Source organism: Felis catus, chromosome D2 (genome assembly GCF_018350175.1).
Source record: "Felis catus isolate Fca126 chromosome D2, F.catus_Fca126_mat1.0, whole genome shotgun sequence".
Lineage (NCBI taxonomy): Eukaryota > Metazoa > Chordata > Mammalia > Carnivora > Felidae > Felis > Felis catus.
In genome coordinates this window covers 18239513-18253601 of record NC_058378.1, presented here as the reverse complement: position 1 = coordinate 18253601, position 14089 = coordinate 18239513, and the positions used below count along the sequence as shown (strand labels likewise).

The 14089-nt window shown below is 52.8% G+C and overlaps 1 protein-coding gene across 3 annotated transcripts in view; it reads left to right on the top strand.

Moving 5' to 3' along the window:
* Positions 1 to 14089, top strand: part of GALNT2 (polypeptide N-acetylgalactosaminyltransferase 2) — a 193696-nt gene that overhangs the window by 151244 nt on the left and 28363 nt on the right. For all 3 annotated transcript variants that reach the window (XM_023240434.2, XM_045039959.1, XM_006937791.5), the window contains exons 4-8: positions 4460 to 4558; positions 5054 to 5121; positions 5344 to 5409; positions 8914 to 9035; positions 11491 to 11578. In XM_023240434.2, coding sequence (XP_023096202.1) covers positions 4460 to 4558; positions 5054 to 5121; positions 5344 to 5409; positions 8914 to 9035; positions 11491 to 11578 — 443 coding nt within the window. The remainder of the gene's footprint in view (positions 1 to 4459; positions 4559 to 5053; positions 5122 to 5343; positions 5410 to 8913; positions 9036 to 11490; positions 11579 to 14089) is intronic.

Sequence of the window (14089 nt, the reverse complement as noted above, 5' to 3'; positions counted from 1 at the left end):
AACGTTTATTTATTTTTGAGACAGAGAGAGACAGAGCATGAACAGGGGAGGGGCAGAGAGAGAGGGAGACACAGAATCTGAAACAGGCTCCAGGCTCTGAGCTGTCAGCACAGAGCCCAACGCGGGGCTCGAACTCACGGACCGCGAGATCATGACCTGAGCCAAAGTCGGACGCTTAACCGACCAAACCACCCAGGCGCCCCAACTTTGCTTTATTCTTTTAAAGGGTATACATATCCCATCTCCTCCATGATAGACACCCGTCTTTATGCTAACATCGAATAATGCTTAATTACTACTTTAATTGCTAAATTAACTACTCATCGATCAAGTTGCTTGGTATTTTCCTTACAAAATCTGAGTTGAACAGGTGTTTCAGGGAGATGGAACTTACTCACCCAGTGTGTCTTCATTCCCGTGACCCTCCCTTTGGCCATCATGCCCATCTCAGAATAAGCGTGACCTTGCTCTGCACCTTGTAGAGTTTCTAGAACTCTCTCTCTTACTGAAGCCTGTTTTTCCATCCCCCTACCATTCTATCCACCGCGCTTTTCGTGGAGACCCGAGAACCCTTCTCCCACCGAGTGACCACACTGTCCTCCCATAGACCATCGTGTGTGCTTGTCTGTCCCATGCCCATCACATCGGCCTCAACTCCAAGTTACTAGAGAAAACTCCACGCCGAGCTCCCCGCACCGATGACACACAGCCACCAAACACCTGTTATTAACCCTGCATTACAATTAGTGACCTTTCCCCTTTTCGGAGTTTTTTTTTTTTTTCATAGGTTTTTATTCGATTCTCCCGACAACCATGCAAGATTACGAGGGCCATCTTCACAGATGACACAGTCAGTGACCAAGGTTACCGCAGGCCCTTTGCAGAAATACGAGGTCAGCTGGGTGACAGTGAGCAGTGGCGTGCTGGGGGCGGCGTAGAAAACATCCCTTATTATTCGTCTGCATTATTACCCAGAGCCCCTAGCGTCCCAGCGCATTTGGTTCTTTGAGCAACTTTGTGACCAGCCCCAAATAGGACACCTGCATCAGAGACGAGTCTGTCCCCGAGACAAATCCCCTCTTCCCCCTGAAGGGCTCAGGAGCACATTGTCATTGAGATGGGCCATTTTTCTCGTTTCCAGCCAGTCACGAGTTCAGATCATGATAGCCATGTGGTCTCAGAGAAGTAAGAAACTAAATTAAGCATTAAAAAAAAACCAAAACACAACTTCTGTCTCCAGTTGTTCACGTGTCCGTTTGACCAGACAGGAAGTTACCAGAATGACCAGTTTAGTAGCAGACCCGTGGAGACTCCAGCGAGCTCCAGTCCTCGGCGCCTGACCCAGAGCCCCGTGTCGTGTCCTCGGCCTTGCACCGCTTCCAGCTCGCATCAGCTGGAGGCCAGGACTGGCCGCACACTCTTCCTGCGCTGACTGGAAGTAATCTGCAGTTTGTATCCCTTTCCCAAAGAACACTCAAGTATGAACGTGCCCCCGGCAGCCAGCTCCCCTGGTGATCTTTGAAATCGGGCCGCCTTTCGCTGGCTCCGGAGTAGTGAAGACTGCTTGGCAAGGATGGGACTCTAAATGCAAGATTGATTCCGTTTCTATTTAAAGAAATTCTTCACTCCCTGCCACCCGTTCCCCCCCCCCCTCCACTTCTCTTGGCTCAGCGTGAGGAGTTCGGATCTGAATTCATCCACATGCATACACACATCCACTCTGAACTCATGGTGGGGAGGGGGGTAAGATATTTCTCCGTTTTTGCTTGTTAGCCCTCTGCCTTGAAAAATGGGATACCTGGGGGCGCCTGGGTGGCTCAGCCGGTTAAGCGTCCGACCCTTGATTTCGACTCAGGTCCTGATCTCGAAGTTCGAGAGCTTGAGCCCCATTGCCGGGCTCTGCGTTGACAGTGTGGAACCGGCTTGGGATTCTCTCTCTCTCTCTCTCTCTCTCTCTCTCTCTCTCTCTTTCAAAAATAAATAAATAAAATAACCTTTAAAAAAATAACGGGATGCCTTTTAAATTTCCTGACTGCCAAATCCTGGCAAAACGTGGTGCCTTATGGACACGTAGAAGAGTTTGAATAAAATAATGTGCCTGCAGCAGCCCTTTTGGGTCCTGAAACACGTGAGACTTCCCAGCGCTCACGGAGAATGAGGCTCCCGCGGAGAACAGCAAACTGGGAGAATAGGACGTGATCGGATTGGTTAAGTGGACTGTGATTTGGGCATGAAAAATGCTTCCCAGTTTTAATCCTCGCGTGGCCGCGTCGCCCGCTCGGTAAGTCAGGGCGCAACCTGCTTAGCTCAGCACCTCACGCTGTGTTAGGTGGGACCTCACTGGAGAGGGTATTACCCTCCTAACGCGAGTTCTTGCTCATTAGCATTACGGATGGAGTTCTGGGGAGCAGCACTCGTCGGTAATTTGTTTACAGCTGAACCTGGCATCCACCAGTTGGCTTCCTTCCTTCCTTCATCCAACAATTAGCTAATTCTTGAAATGGAAAGAAAAGGAAAAACAACAAAACCAGCCTGTCTATCTACTTGTCATTAAGGACCTAGCTGTCGGGAGCCGTAACGAGGTCCGCTATTAATTCCAGAATGCATTTCCCATCCCTCCCCGCCTCCCCCCCCAAACACATGACCAGTATATTATGCGGCGTCCTCGTGAGCAATTAAAATCAGGCTATCCAGATAAACCAAAATAAACAAAGGAAGCCCATTTTGTGATTCTGGACCTCATTGCTTTTTAATTGCACCACTTTTCTGCTCCTTTGCCAAATTTGCTTCTCTGAGGTCGTCTTTCCCAGTCATGGAAATTTAGTGTGAAGGCTTCAGTCCTTCACTGCTTACACAACTTTCAGCCGTGGCTGGGCACCAGAGATTTTTTGTTTGTTTGTTTGTTTGTTTCTAACCCGACTCCCTTTCCCACTGATTGGCCATTTAAGATAGACCCCTTTTATTCTGGAAGCCCATCGCTCAACAGCTGTGGTAGCCGACGTGAAGAGCTGACAGGGAAAAACAGGGTTTGTCAAATGCACTGGCCTCACGGAAGGTTGTGCAGCTATCGCAGAGGCCGGGGTGGAGGGACCGCGTTGGGGGCCACCTGACAGGTTCCTACCCTCGTGCAGGCTCATGGCACAACTGTTGCACCCTTCGGGCCTGGGGTGTTAACACGGCTGGTCAAAGAGCACCTGGGTGGCTCAGTCGGTTGAGCGTCCCGACGGCAGCTCAGGTCGTGATCTTGCAGTTCGTGCGTTCGAGCCCCGCATCGGGTTGACTGCCGTCAACCTGTCAGCACGGAGCCCGCTTCCGATCCTCTGTCCCTCCCCCACTTGCACGCTTCCACACACAAAAAAGATGTTGAGAGCTGTTTCCGTTTCCCTCAGGGCAAAGATGCTCTCCCGTCTTCCCAGCCTTTTTTTTCCAAGCGGGTTATCAGTGGTGCCATCATTTTGGTAACTGCCCGAGTGTTGCCGGCGGTCCTGACAGGCTGTGAGCCCACCCCAGATGTATTGCTCTCTCTCTGGAACCATCACCTTTATGCTGGCGTGTTCTGTGCTCTCCAAGTCCGTGGAGCCTGCCCTGAAGGGACGGTCCCTGAAGACGGCTTCTGCTGAGCCGGCTCTACCTTGATGGGCCGTTTCTGCCTCTAGCGTACGATACGTTAGCATCTTCGACCCTAGAGCTGCCGGGGTCCCGTTTTTTCACACAGCCATCCTGTGTCCTTGCGGTCTTGTGTCTGTCTGTGGAGGCCAGACTCGAGACGTGACTTGTTTCGATCTGCCCGGAGCTTATCTGTGGTCCCTGTGACCACATCGCCCGTGAGAGCGGCCGGGCTCAGGTTCCCACGGGCCCGCCCCTCACCCCGCCCCAGCCTGCACCACTCCCGCCTACCTTGTTGGGACACAGGCTGGCAGGGTGACAGGCGTGTGTCCCTGCTGCCCTTGGCGGGGGGGTTGGGGGGCAGGGGGAGACGGCCGAGCAGTCAGGGGGACAGAGCCGGGTTCCAGATACAGCTTTGCCGAGAACCACAGAGGCCCCACGTGCTTGCCGGAGAGATGAGAAAAGAACATCGACTCGCAGTCGGTTCCACCCCTCGGAAATAACCACTGTGAATTGTGAAAAGCACATCTCTAGAGGTGTATCTGCATGTGGGAAGAAATGGTACTTCCCTGTTTCAAAACACGCTTTTTTTTTTTTTCCTCTCTCTGCGTTAGAAAGATGTTCTCAATATGTTACTTTTCGCCGAAATCCTCTTTTAACGCGTAGCTCCGGTTGTGTTTCTCTGTTTCCTTATGTCCTGTTGTCACTTTCTCTCAGAATAGGCCAGCCCCTCCTGCAGACAGCAGGTCCACCCGAGAACGCCCATCCCGGCGGGTCTTCGGGCTCGTGCCCTCCAGGGCCTCTCCGAGGCTGGTCCAGGTGCGTTCAGAGGACGATGTCTCTCTTCCCTCAGATGTCAGCGGAAGCAGTGGAGGGTGGACCTGCCAGCCACCAGCGTGGTGATCACGTTCCACAACGAAGCCAGGTCGGCCTTGCTGAGGACAGTGGTCAGGTAAGGGCAGGAGAGGCCACCCAGTGCCCACCTGCTGCACCATACGGGCGGTGGTCCCCGGCAGGGCTGCTGGACCCGGCTCGCATCCCCGGCGTGCCAGGCCAGAGCTGTCTGCTGGGGGTTCAGACGGGTCACCTGACCGCAGCACAAGGAGCAGCTGATTGGTGGCTTCTCCAGCCAAGGATTGGGACCGTCGCAGGAGAATCCCCCACCCCAAGTGGTACCCCTACAAGGCCTCCAAACTTTGTCTTTCTTTTTTTCTTTTTTTTTTTTAACATTTATTTATTTTTGAGAGAGAGAGAGCACAAGCAGGGGAAGAGCAGAGAGAGAGGGAGACACAGAACCCGAGGCAGGCACCGGGCTCTGAGCTCCCAGCATAGAGCCCGACACGGGGCTCGAACTCACGAACCGTGAGATCATGACCTGAGCCAACGTCAGAAGTTTCACCGACTGAGCCACCCAGGCGCCCCAACCTTTGTCTTTCTGTTTCCTCAGCGTGCTTAAGAAAAGCCCGCCCCACCTCATAAAAGAGATCATCTTGGTGGATGACTACAGCAATGACCGTAAGTACCAAGACGGATTCCTGCCCCTTGCCTGGCCCTTCTCCTAGGCGCCGGCCTTCCTTAGTGCCCGAAAAGGTCAGAAAGAAATCTGGGCCATGTAAAGAAACAGGTGCCTCTTTGATGCCCCAGGAGATCCGCCCACCGATGACTGGGAATCACAATACTTGAATACAGAGCCCTTGCAAACGAGGTTCCAAATTCTCTGCTTCTCTCTTTCCCTAGCTGAGGACGGGGCTCTCTTGGGGAAAATTGAGAAGGTGCGGGTTCTCAGAAATGATCGGCGAGAAGGTAAGACTCTTTTTCTTTTTCTTTTTTTTTTTAAAAACTCTTTTTCTTAATTCAATTACCAAGACAGTTGAATTCTGACTTTTCCTGAGCCCGAAACGTTTCAGCTAAAAGAACAATTAACTTTCTAGTCTTCGTGTGTGTGTGTGTGTGTGTGTGTGTGTGTCTCTCTCACTCTACGGGAGCCTCTTGGGAGCCTCTCCCAGCAAAGCCGAGGGAGGACATTCAAAGCTTAATTGAAATTGTTTGTATACTAGGGCAGGAGTTCAAATCACATTTTTATTTATGTATTTAGAAAATTGGCGTCTCTCTTCCCTTCACAACCCAGGAAGTCTTATCAGTCCCTGGAGTACCAGAGTTTAGAAGGAAAACAAAGATTTAGCAATGAGAAGTTTGGTGACGCCAGGCTCCCGGCATCTGATAAAATAACGGATTCAAGTTTGACAGCCTGCTGAAGGTGAACCATCCCAAAAAGGGAGATGTTGCTGCAATTACATGCTTATTGGATTTTGCAAAGGCCAGCCGCAAAACCTGCGGTCAGTCTTGTCTGCCGGAGCTGGGCTTATCGAGCCCACTTTATTGGCAGTTAGGAGAGAGACTCCAAAGGGTGGAGGTGGGGGAGGGGGGGGGAAGTATTACTTTGAAGCGTCCGGAAAGGAAGCTAAAACCACAACGCAATTAACATCCAGTGTATCGATGCTGTTTGAAGGGCTTGGTGGCTGGATTCTAGGCTCCTCCATGGTCCAGAGAAATCCTTCAGGGTAGGAAGACGGCACAGCTTTAAAACATGCCATCTTAGTTATTTGAGGATGACTCCGGTGATCCCGGAGTGGTGATTGTATTCTCTGATCAGTGTATATACTCTTCCTTCCGGTTCCCGTGCAGCCCGGTCAGAGCCAATCCGGGCAGCTTTTCTTAGCAGGAATTTCATCAGCGATAAAGTGATTGAGCCTATTAGGACAGTGCCATCAGCACCATGTTTTAACCAACCAAGATCATCGTTCCTCAGGTTCAAGATACGTAAACAGTGGCATCAGCCCTGCCCTTGGGAAGCTCTATTTGCTGGACTTGCATCTATCTCCCAAGCTTAGAATAAGCCAAAACCTTGAGGTCAAACCGAAATCTTGCATTACATGTGCCCCCAAACAAACTGCATGATAACTTTTTGAACTGAAACCCAAAGTGCCTGCTAGCACAAGGAGGAAAAAAAAAAGAAAGAAAGAAAGAAAGAAAAAAGAAGAAGAGGAGGAAAAGAAAGAAATTATTTTTCATGGTGGCATTTTATAACTGACAGATCACTTGCTGGCCTTGTCAGAGTTTAACCTTAGACATCAGTGCCTCTGAGTGCTTTAAGTTAGGATGTTCACTTGGGTAAGAACGTGAGCTGATGCTTTGTTCTGGAAAGGGAGGGGGAGGGGCCGCTGTGGGAAGACAGAGTGTGGGAAGGAAACCTGTAAGCAAATGAAGCCGGTGGTGCTGAGTGAGAAAAAGCACACACGGGAATGTATGTGTGTGCTTGGGTGTCCGTGTGTGCATGTATGTCTCCCATGTACTTGAACATCTATGCAGGTGCTTCGTAATGCTACTAGATGTCAGAGAAAATCAGTTGCGTGAAATATTATGGCAGCGAAGGAACAGCCTTCGGTTTGTTTAGCGGGGATTTTAATGTGCCAGTGACTTCATCTGGCTGCTTATTAGAATCGGCTGGGGAGCCTCAAAGATGACCCAGCCCTTCTAACTTGGTGGGAGCCCTGTGCCAAACTGTGTGTCCCGTGGTGGTTACCGGCTGAAATCTCAGTTCTCTCTGCCTTCTGATTGTTTCTTTTCACGGACTCCGCGGGGTCTCCCTTGTGCCTGAAGTTCAGGAGTCAGCCGAGGATTTATGAGGAGGTTATCTCCAGATTTGGGACGAACGAACCTCCTTTCCGGGATCTCCTCCTTTCAGTCTCTAGCCCCTCTCGAAACCCTGAACTCTGTCCTCTGACACCTCCAGCCAAACAGGCTGTGTTGCAGCGGGTTGTAGCGTAACCTCGGGAGAAACACTACACACCCCTGGGCTTCACTCCCTGTGATTTTTCTCCTTTCAGGGATTGAATCCCCTCCAGTTTCTGCCTGCTTCTCACTGCTGTCTGGCCCTTTCCGATTCTTGCTTTTTCTCTTTTGGTCAGAGTTTATAACTCTTCTCTGAGCAAGAGTTTGTCTAATACAAGCTAAGACTCTCGACTTTGCAATTACCAAAACTAGAAGCCTTTATCTTTTTTCCCCCTCCCATAGCATGCAGATCTAGAAGAATCATTGAAAACCCATTTTGACTACTCCGTATAAAGGAACTTGAAAACACTGTCCTCACGGGTCATGAATAGTCACATCATCTTCATATACAGTTGTGCCCCCTTATCCACAGGAATACGTTCCAAGACCCCCCAGTGGACGCCTAAAACCACGGATAGTAAGGGACCCTGAATAAACTTTTTCCCTATACGTGCGTATCTCCAGCAAGGTGTAAGTTATAAATTAGGCAGAGTAAGAGATAAACCATAATAACTAATAATAAAATAGAACATTTATAACTATACTGTATAAAAGTTACATGAATGTGGTCTCTCTCTCTCAAAATATCTTATCGTTCCGTCCTCACCCTTCTTGTGATGATGTGAGGTGATAAAATGCCCCCATGATAAGATGAAGGGAGGGGGATGACACAGACTTGTGACATAACGTTAGGCTACTGCTGACCTTCTGATGATATGTCAGAAGGAGGATCCCCTGGCTTCCGGACCTCAGTTGACCACAGGTACCTGAAATTGTGAAATGCACAACCACGGGTAATCATGACAGGGGACACTGCGGAAAGCCCGGCATACACAGCTAAAGCCATTTATGACCGCGTCATCCAGTGACAGAGATACGACTTGTGATAAGACTTGGTGTGATAGTAAAAGATCCATATTATTAGCAGACCACAGCACGTAAACTGTGGAAATTTGACCTGTCGTGGAACTCATTTTCTGGGAAACCCGGTCAGCCAGGATTTGCCACCGATGTCCTTTGGCTGTGGTAGGTCTTGGACAGGCAAAGATATTTGCAGCACCCTTAGCCATTAAAATTGGTACCACCAGCGCCTGGAGGTGTCTGAGTAACACCTCCCTTGCCCCAGTTAAGGAGAAAACTGTTGCTGCGTCAGAAGAAGGTCGTCGGAAAAATTCCACGTTTCAGTTGCTTGATAAAGGAGACTTCAGGTTCTTAAGGGCCTGACTCAGAGGGCAGTCGTTCTAAGAAAGTTGCCTTCCTCGTCCTCCAATGAACTTAGGAACGGAGATCCTGACAGAAGCCTGTCTGGGTAACCACAGGGCAGGATTGATCCTGCCCCCCAACTCTGCACTAGACTGTGCCCGGCAAGAGGGCCACGGAGCCGTGGGGGGCGGCGGGGGGATGTCAATGCTGTACGTGCTGTTTTGTTGCCTTTTTCTCAGATACTCTGATGCGCTTTTGAAATCACTTCCGCAGGCCTGATGCGCTCACGGGTCCGGGGGGCCGACGCGGCCCAGGCCAAGGTCCTGACGTTCCTGGACAGCCACTGTGAGTGCAACGAGCACTGGCTGGAGCCCCTCCTGGAGAGGGTGGCTGAGGTGAGGCCCGGGGCTCGTGCTGGGCTCCTCCCGCGTGCTGGAAGGGGGAGGGGGGGGAACGTGCCTCTGGCACGACCGCTCCAAGAGTATTCCGTTCACCGTAGGAATCTTATCACTGGAGAGAAAATCACTTTGATGAGTCGGAGGCGAGGAGCGGCGGAGGCTGGCGAGAGCCTGATCAGTTTCCCGCGGTCCCTTTGCTCTTAGGAGGGTCTGCCTTCTCTCTGAGCTCAGGAGGGGCCGAGCGCTGAGGACAGCGCCCGGCGTCCAGCAAGTGCACTCGGAGCGGCTGATGCCATCGCTGCCTCCAGAGGGCCGGGAGGGCAGGCTGGCCACCTCCAGCCATGCCGCTCGCCAACGAGCCCAGCCTGCCGGCTCGTGGCGGAACGGGGTGCCCGTGAGCACACAGTTGACCATTAGAGGCTGTCAGGGAGCCCCGGGGCGCAATTTGTGTACCTCTGTCGCTAGAAACGCCATCGCTGGTATTACCTTCGGCCTTTTGTCATTTCGCTTGCCTTTTGCTTGCTTTCCTGACTTTTCTCCGTACTGAGAAAGGGTTTCTTTGGGGTGATAAAGCGAACCTAACGGAAGTACTGGAGAAATCGGAAACGAACAAGTGAGGCCTTTTACGAGTCACACGTGACACGGGTAGCTGAGGGGCACTGAATCATGAAATACTCAGTAACCACAAGCTACCAGCGATGATGATGTTATGACGGTATTGATGATCTTGACTCCGTGTCCCAGTTATTAGTGATACTACGATATTCGGGACTGTTCACCGAACGCTAACTATGTGTTAGATAAATTACGTATTGACCCCGTCTGCCGCACGAGGAACCTGGGGGTTAACGTGTTTAATAACACATCCAAAATTCATGCAGGAGACACAGCCAGGGTTGCAAAGCAGTTTCTGCTGCATCCCCTCTCACTGAGCCCTCTTACACCTATACATGCACCTAGCCGAGAGAAGAACCCTCTGGAATCCCGTCCTCTCCAGGCCCGTTCTCACACAACCCGACTCCTCCCTGGTCGCAGAGGACACGGCCACAGCCAAGATATTAGCGTGTGTGGAGACCGCAGGCTTCTGCCATCAAACTGTCAGAATTCTTTCAAATACTCTCTCCTCAAGTAAGGACAGAAGGAGTGGAAAATTGCAACTCTCACCAATTCCAGTCCTATCAGAAGAGGTCAAGGGGCGCCTGGGGGGCTCAACCAGTTGAGCGTTTGACTGGATTTCGGCTCGGGTCGCGATCTCACGGTTTGTGGGTTCGAGCCCCGTGTTGAGCTCTGCACTGACAGTTCAGAGCCTGCTTGGGATTCTCTCTCTCTCCTTCTCGCTCTGCCCCTCTCTTGCTCACGCTCTCTCTCTCTCTCTCTCTCTCAAAATAAACTTAAAAAAAAAAAAAGAAGTCAAAACAAAAGAAGTGGACTGAGAAGGAGAGCAAATTACGCTATTTGGTGCCCATCCCCAGGTCTGGACCGAGCCAGGCAAGGGAAGACTTGATTCTCCCTTCTCGGCGCACGGGGTTTTGTGTCCCGTAAACTCGCTCCTGGGTGATGTCAGAACTTTATACTGTTCTTTTACGTGTTCCTCTGATGTATTAGGCTCTTAGCTCCGCTGATCCTGTTACCAATTTGTTTTTCGAAGTCTTTCCTCTGGTTAACACGGGTTCTGTAAATGGCTGGAGGACAGCACTTCCTCTTCCGTTAACTAGCCGCGCGGGGCAGCGCCTCTCCCCAGCATCAAGCATCTCGTTTGAAAGAGGGCAGGAAGGTTAAAAGGCCTTATGTTCACAAACTCTTACCAGAATAATAACCGCGGCATAAAGAAATGCCTCCGTCTAAGGGAAAAAATGTTCTTGTTTGATAGAAATCACAGGTAAGACCTGCATAGAGTCTGGAATTCTCTAGCCGAGTTGGCTTCCGTTCTGCCGGAATAATACTTGGTAACTCTGCTCATGCCCTTGCCTTGCCGTGTGGGTGTCTCGGCCAGGAGTCCACTCCCAAGGCCGCGGCTCACAGTTCTGATGTTTCAGTGCAGCTGAGCTTAGATTCTGTCAGGACGAAAGCAGCCCCGTGGTCGGCGTTTTGACATTTGGGAAAACGGAAGAGCACGCTGGGGACCCTGGTGCGGTCCCTGCCTCCAGCGGGGGCAGCAGACGCCTAAGGCACCCCGTGCCCACGGCTGCCTCCTCTCAGGGAGTGGTTCTCTCTGCCCGCTCACCCTCGACCTTGCCCGGCACAGAATAGGGCCCGTCCACGGGACGGCTGATGGCAGGGCGTGCGCGTTGGATGGGGGGGCCCCAAGGTCCCCTGGAGCACAGCGTGGTTAGCGATGGCAGGCGGTGGGTTTCACTGAAACTGCCTGCCACGAATGCCTGCCTTTTGTGGGGTGGGATCCCTTGTTCTGTTTGTGATACCTACTCCTGTCTTTTGTTCATTTGTGTTTCAGGACAGGACTCGGGTCGTGTCCCCCATCATCGACGTCATCAATATGGACAACTTTCAGTACGTGGGGGCATCCGCTGACCTGAAAGGCGGTAAGCGCGGCTCCTGGTCCCCACCCCCCCGCCTCGCTCTTGCTGTCTGTGTGGCGTCTGATCGCTGCTCCTTCTCAGCGTCTTGAGTGACAGTGACAGCAGCTTTCACGCTGCCGGTGCACGCACCGCGAGCAAAGGGTGTCTCTGTGCTCGACAAGTGGGATCTCCTAAAGAGAGCGAAAAATAGCCTTATTTCCCTTAGAGGACTTCCTGTGTTTCCTGTTCTTCTCTTATCTCGTTGGCCTTCTGTGGCTGTTATGACACGTGTGGCTCAGTACACACGACTGGTGTCATTTTTAATCGGAAGATTAAGCCTTCCCAGGTCGGAGTCTGGGATGAGGCTCCGCCAGAGCTGACAGGCCGTGTGCGGTGAGCGTCAGAGCTCAGCATCGGGCCTGGCTTTGCCTCCCCTGTGACGCCAGCTCCTCTGACAGCGACAGCCTGTCCCTGGTGGCACCTCTCCCTGGTGGCAGAGCCATCCAGGTCACCTGCCCTGCCGCCCGGGTCACCTGGGTCATCCCCAATTCCCGCTGACCACCCAAGCCCACTCATCACCAAGTCCTGCTGATTTTACCCCTTCGCGTGGCTTGGTTGCAGGTCCCCCCCCTTCACCCCACCTGCCCCCCGCCGACCATTCACATCCTGCTTCACTTTCGGGTCACCTCGAGTGTAAGTGGCCACACCAGCTTCCTGTTGATCCTCATAGCCTCCGGATGTGTTCTGTCACACCCAGCCCCCTTGGGGCCCCGTTGGTGACTTTTCTCGTGCTCTTGACGTTCCCAGAAATTATCACAGGCCCCAGAGAACCCCTGTGCGACTATACCGTGCTGGCTGTATGTATCGGCATTTGCTGGGTTAGAAATTCAAGCCGAGAACTTGTTAAAACACGAGGCGATGCAAATATACATCCAGTTGTCCATCAGAGTGCTGATCTCGTACGTCCTACAGCTTCTGGAAAGTTCCATCATGGGCTTTTGAAAGAGTGAGCCTGAAAGAGGCACTTACATAAGGTCTCATGTAAATACAAACGCGGTTTTGACGTGGTAGACCCCCAGAAGGGTCTGTGGACCCCCACGGGCTCCTGGACCTTGCCTGAGGACCCGCCGGTCTCATGCAGGGCTCCATGGTGCTGATGGCAGCGTAGGGATCACACTGGCCCCTCGAAGGGACTGGTCATGTGACACGCGGCTCTTACTAGTGTTCTTCTGTCCCTGGGACTGTGGGGTGGGGGTGGGGCAAGGGGTGGCTGGTGACACAGGGCTCTGCCACCGCCCGGTCATAAATGCTCTGTGCTCTGAACCTCGGCCGGTTGGCGGTCACGCCTCTCGGAGCCCGGCTGAGAGCCAGGAGGTCAGCTGAGACCGCTCAAAGCAGCTGAAAGAGACATCAGAGCCTGTGCCTTCTGCCTGTGTAATGTCTTCGCTCTTGACCCTTCCCACCTACGGTCCACGAAGTCTTTTCTACCTGCCCAGCGGCACCCCAGTTGCTCTGTGTGAACCTAGGGGTCGCTTTGCCCGTCTTCCAACACCTTGAGTGGGTGCCACGAGGACGGACTGTTGCAGACAGACACGGGAGCCACTGATGGCCTGCCACGGAGAAAAGAAGACCGTGAAACTCTCAAACCAGGCGCAGCCTCAGGAAACAGAATGCCGGGGCGGTCCGGGTGACTCTGGCTCTTGGCCTCACCTGCCAGCTGACCTCTGCTCCTCCGCGTGCCCGTCTGAGAAGCGGGGTGCTAGTGTCGCGGGCAGCGAAGGGATGAGCCTCGCCGGCACGAGGTCCGTGATGTGGCCAGGCAGGTCCCCCGTCCCGAGCCATCGGCAGCGGGGCCGTCGCCGTGGGAGGGCTCTACGCGCATCAGGAGACACGGAGTTCAAAAACGATTCTCCGCAAACGGCGAGACGGTTTGGCCGCTTTAAAGGGGACAGATCCTTAGTTACCAAGAAAGCGCCGGTCTTCAGAATGTCTTCGTCCCCGAGGACTTGCAAGAGCTGAGATTTGATGGGCTCTCTCGCTCCCAGAGCAGCTTCCTGTGTGAGAGCCAGTGCAGGGACCCAGATGCTCTGCGGGGCGGGGCTCAGGCCTCCTGCCGGGGTCGCAAGAAGAAGAAGCAGCAGGTTTACTCCAGGAGCCCTTTAGGGGGAAAAAAAATCAAGGACGGCACTTTTAGCACGTTCTCAAAACCTAACATAGTTTGTCTGTTTGGACCAAATTAATAAAATAAGAGTGAACATTCGCAAGCAGCGGGCGGTGTTAAAGTCACCTGGCCCGCTGGGGCCTCTGCGTTGTCTGCTGATCACACAGGCAGGACGTTTGTCGTTTCCCTGGTTGAGGCAGGCCTCGGGGAGCGCTGGGCTCTTCGGGAAAGCCAGTGTGGGGCCTGCCTCAGTTTCCTCCCTGGGCTCCCGTCTCTGCCACCTGGCCCCCCCAGCCACTCGCCTCTTCTTTGCTAGCCTGTGGCACTCGGCGGTACCAGCGGGGGGGCCTTTGTGGTCCCGTGCCTCTGGAGGG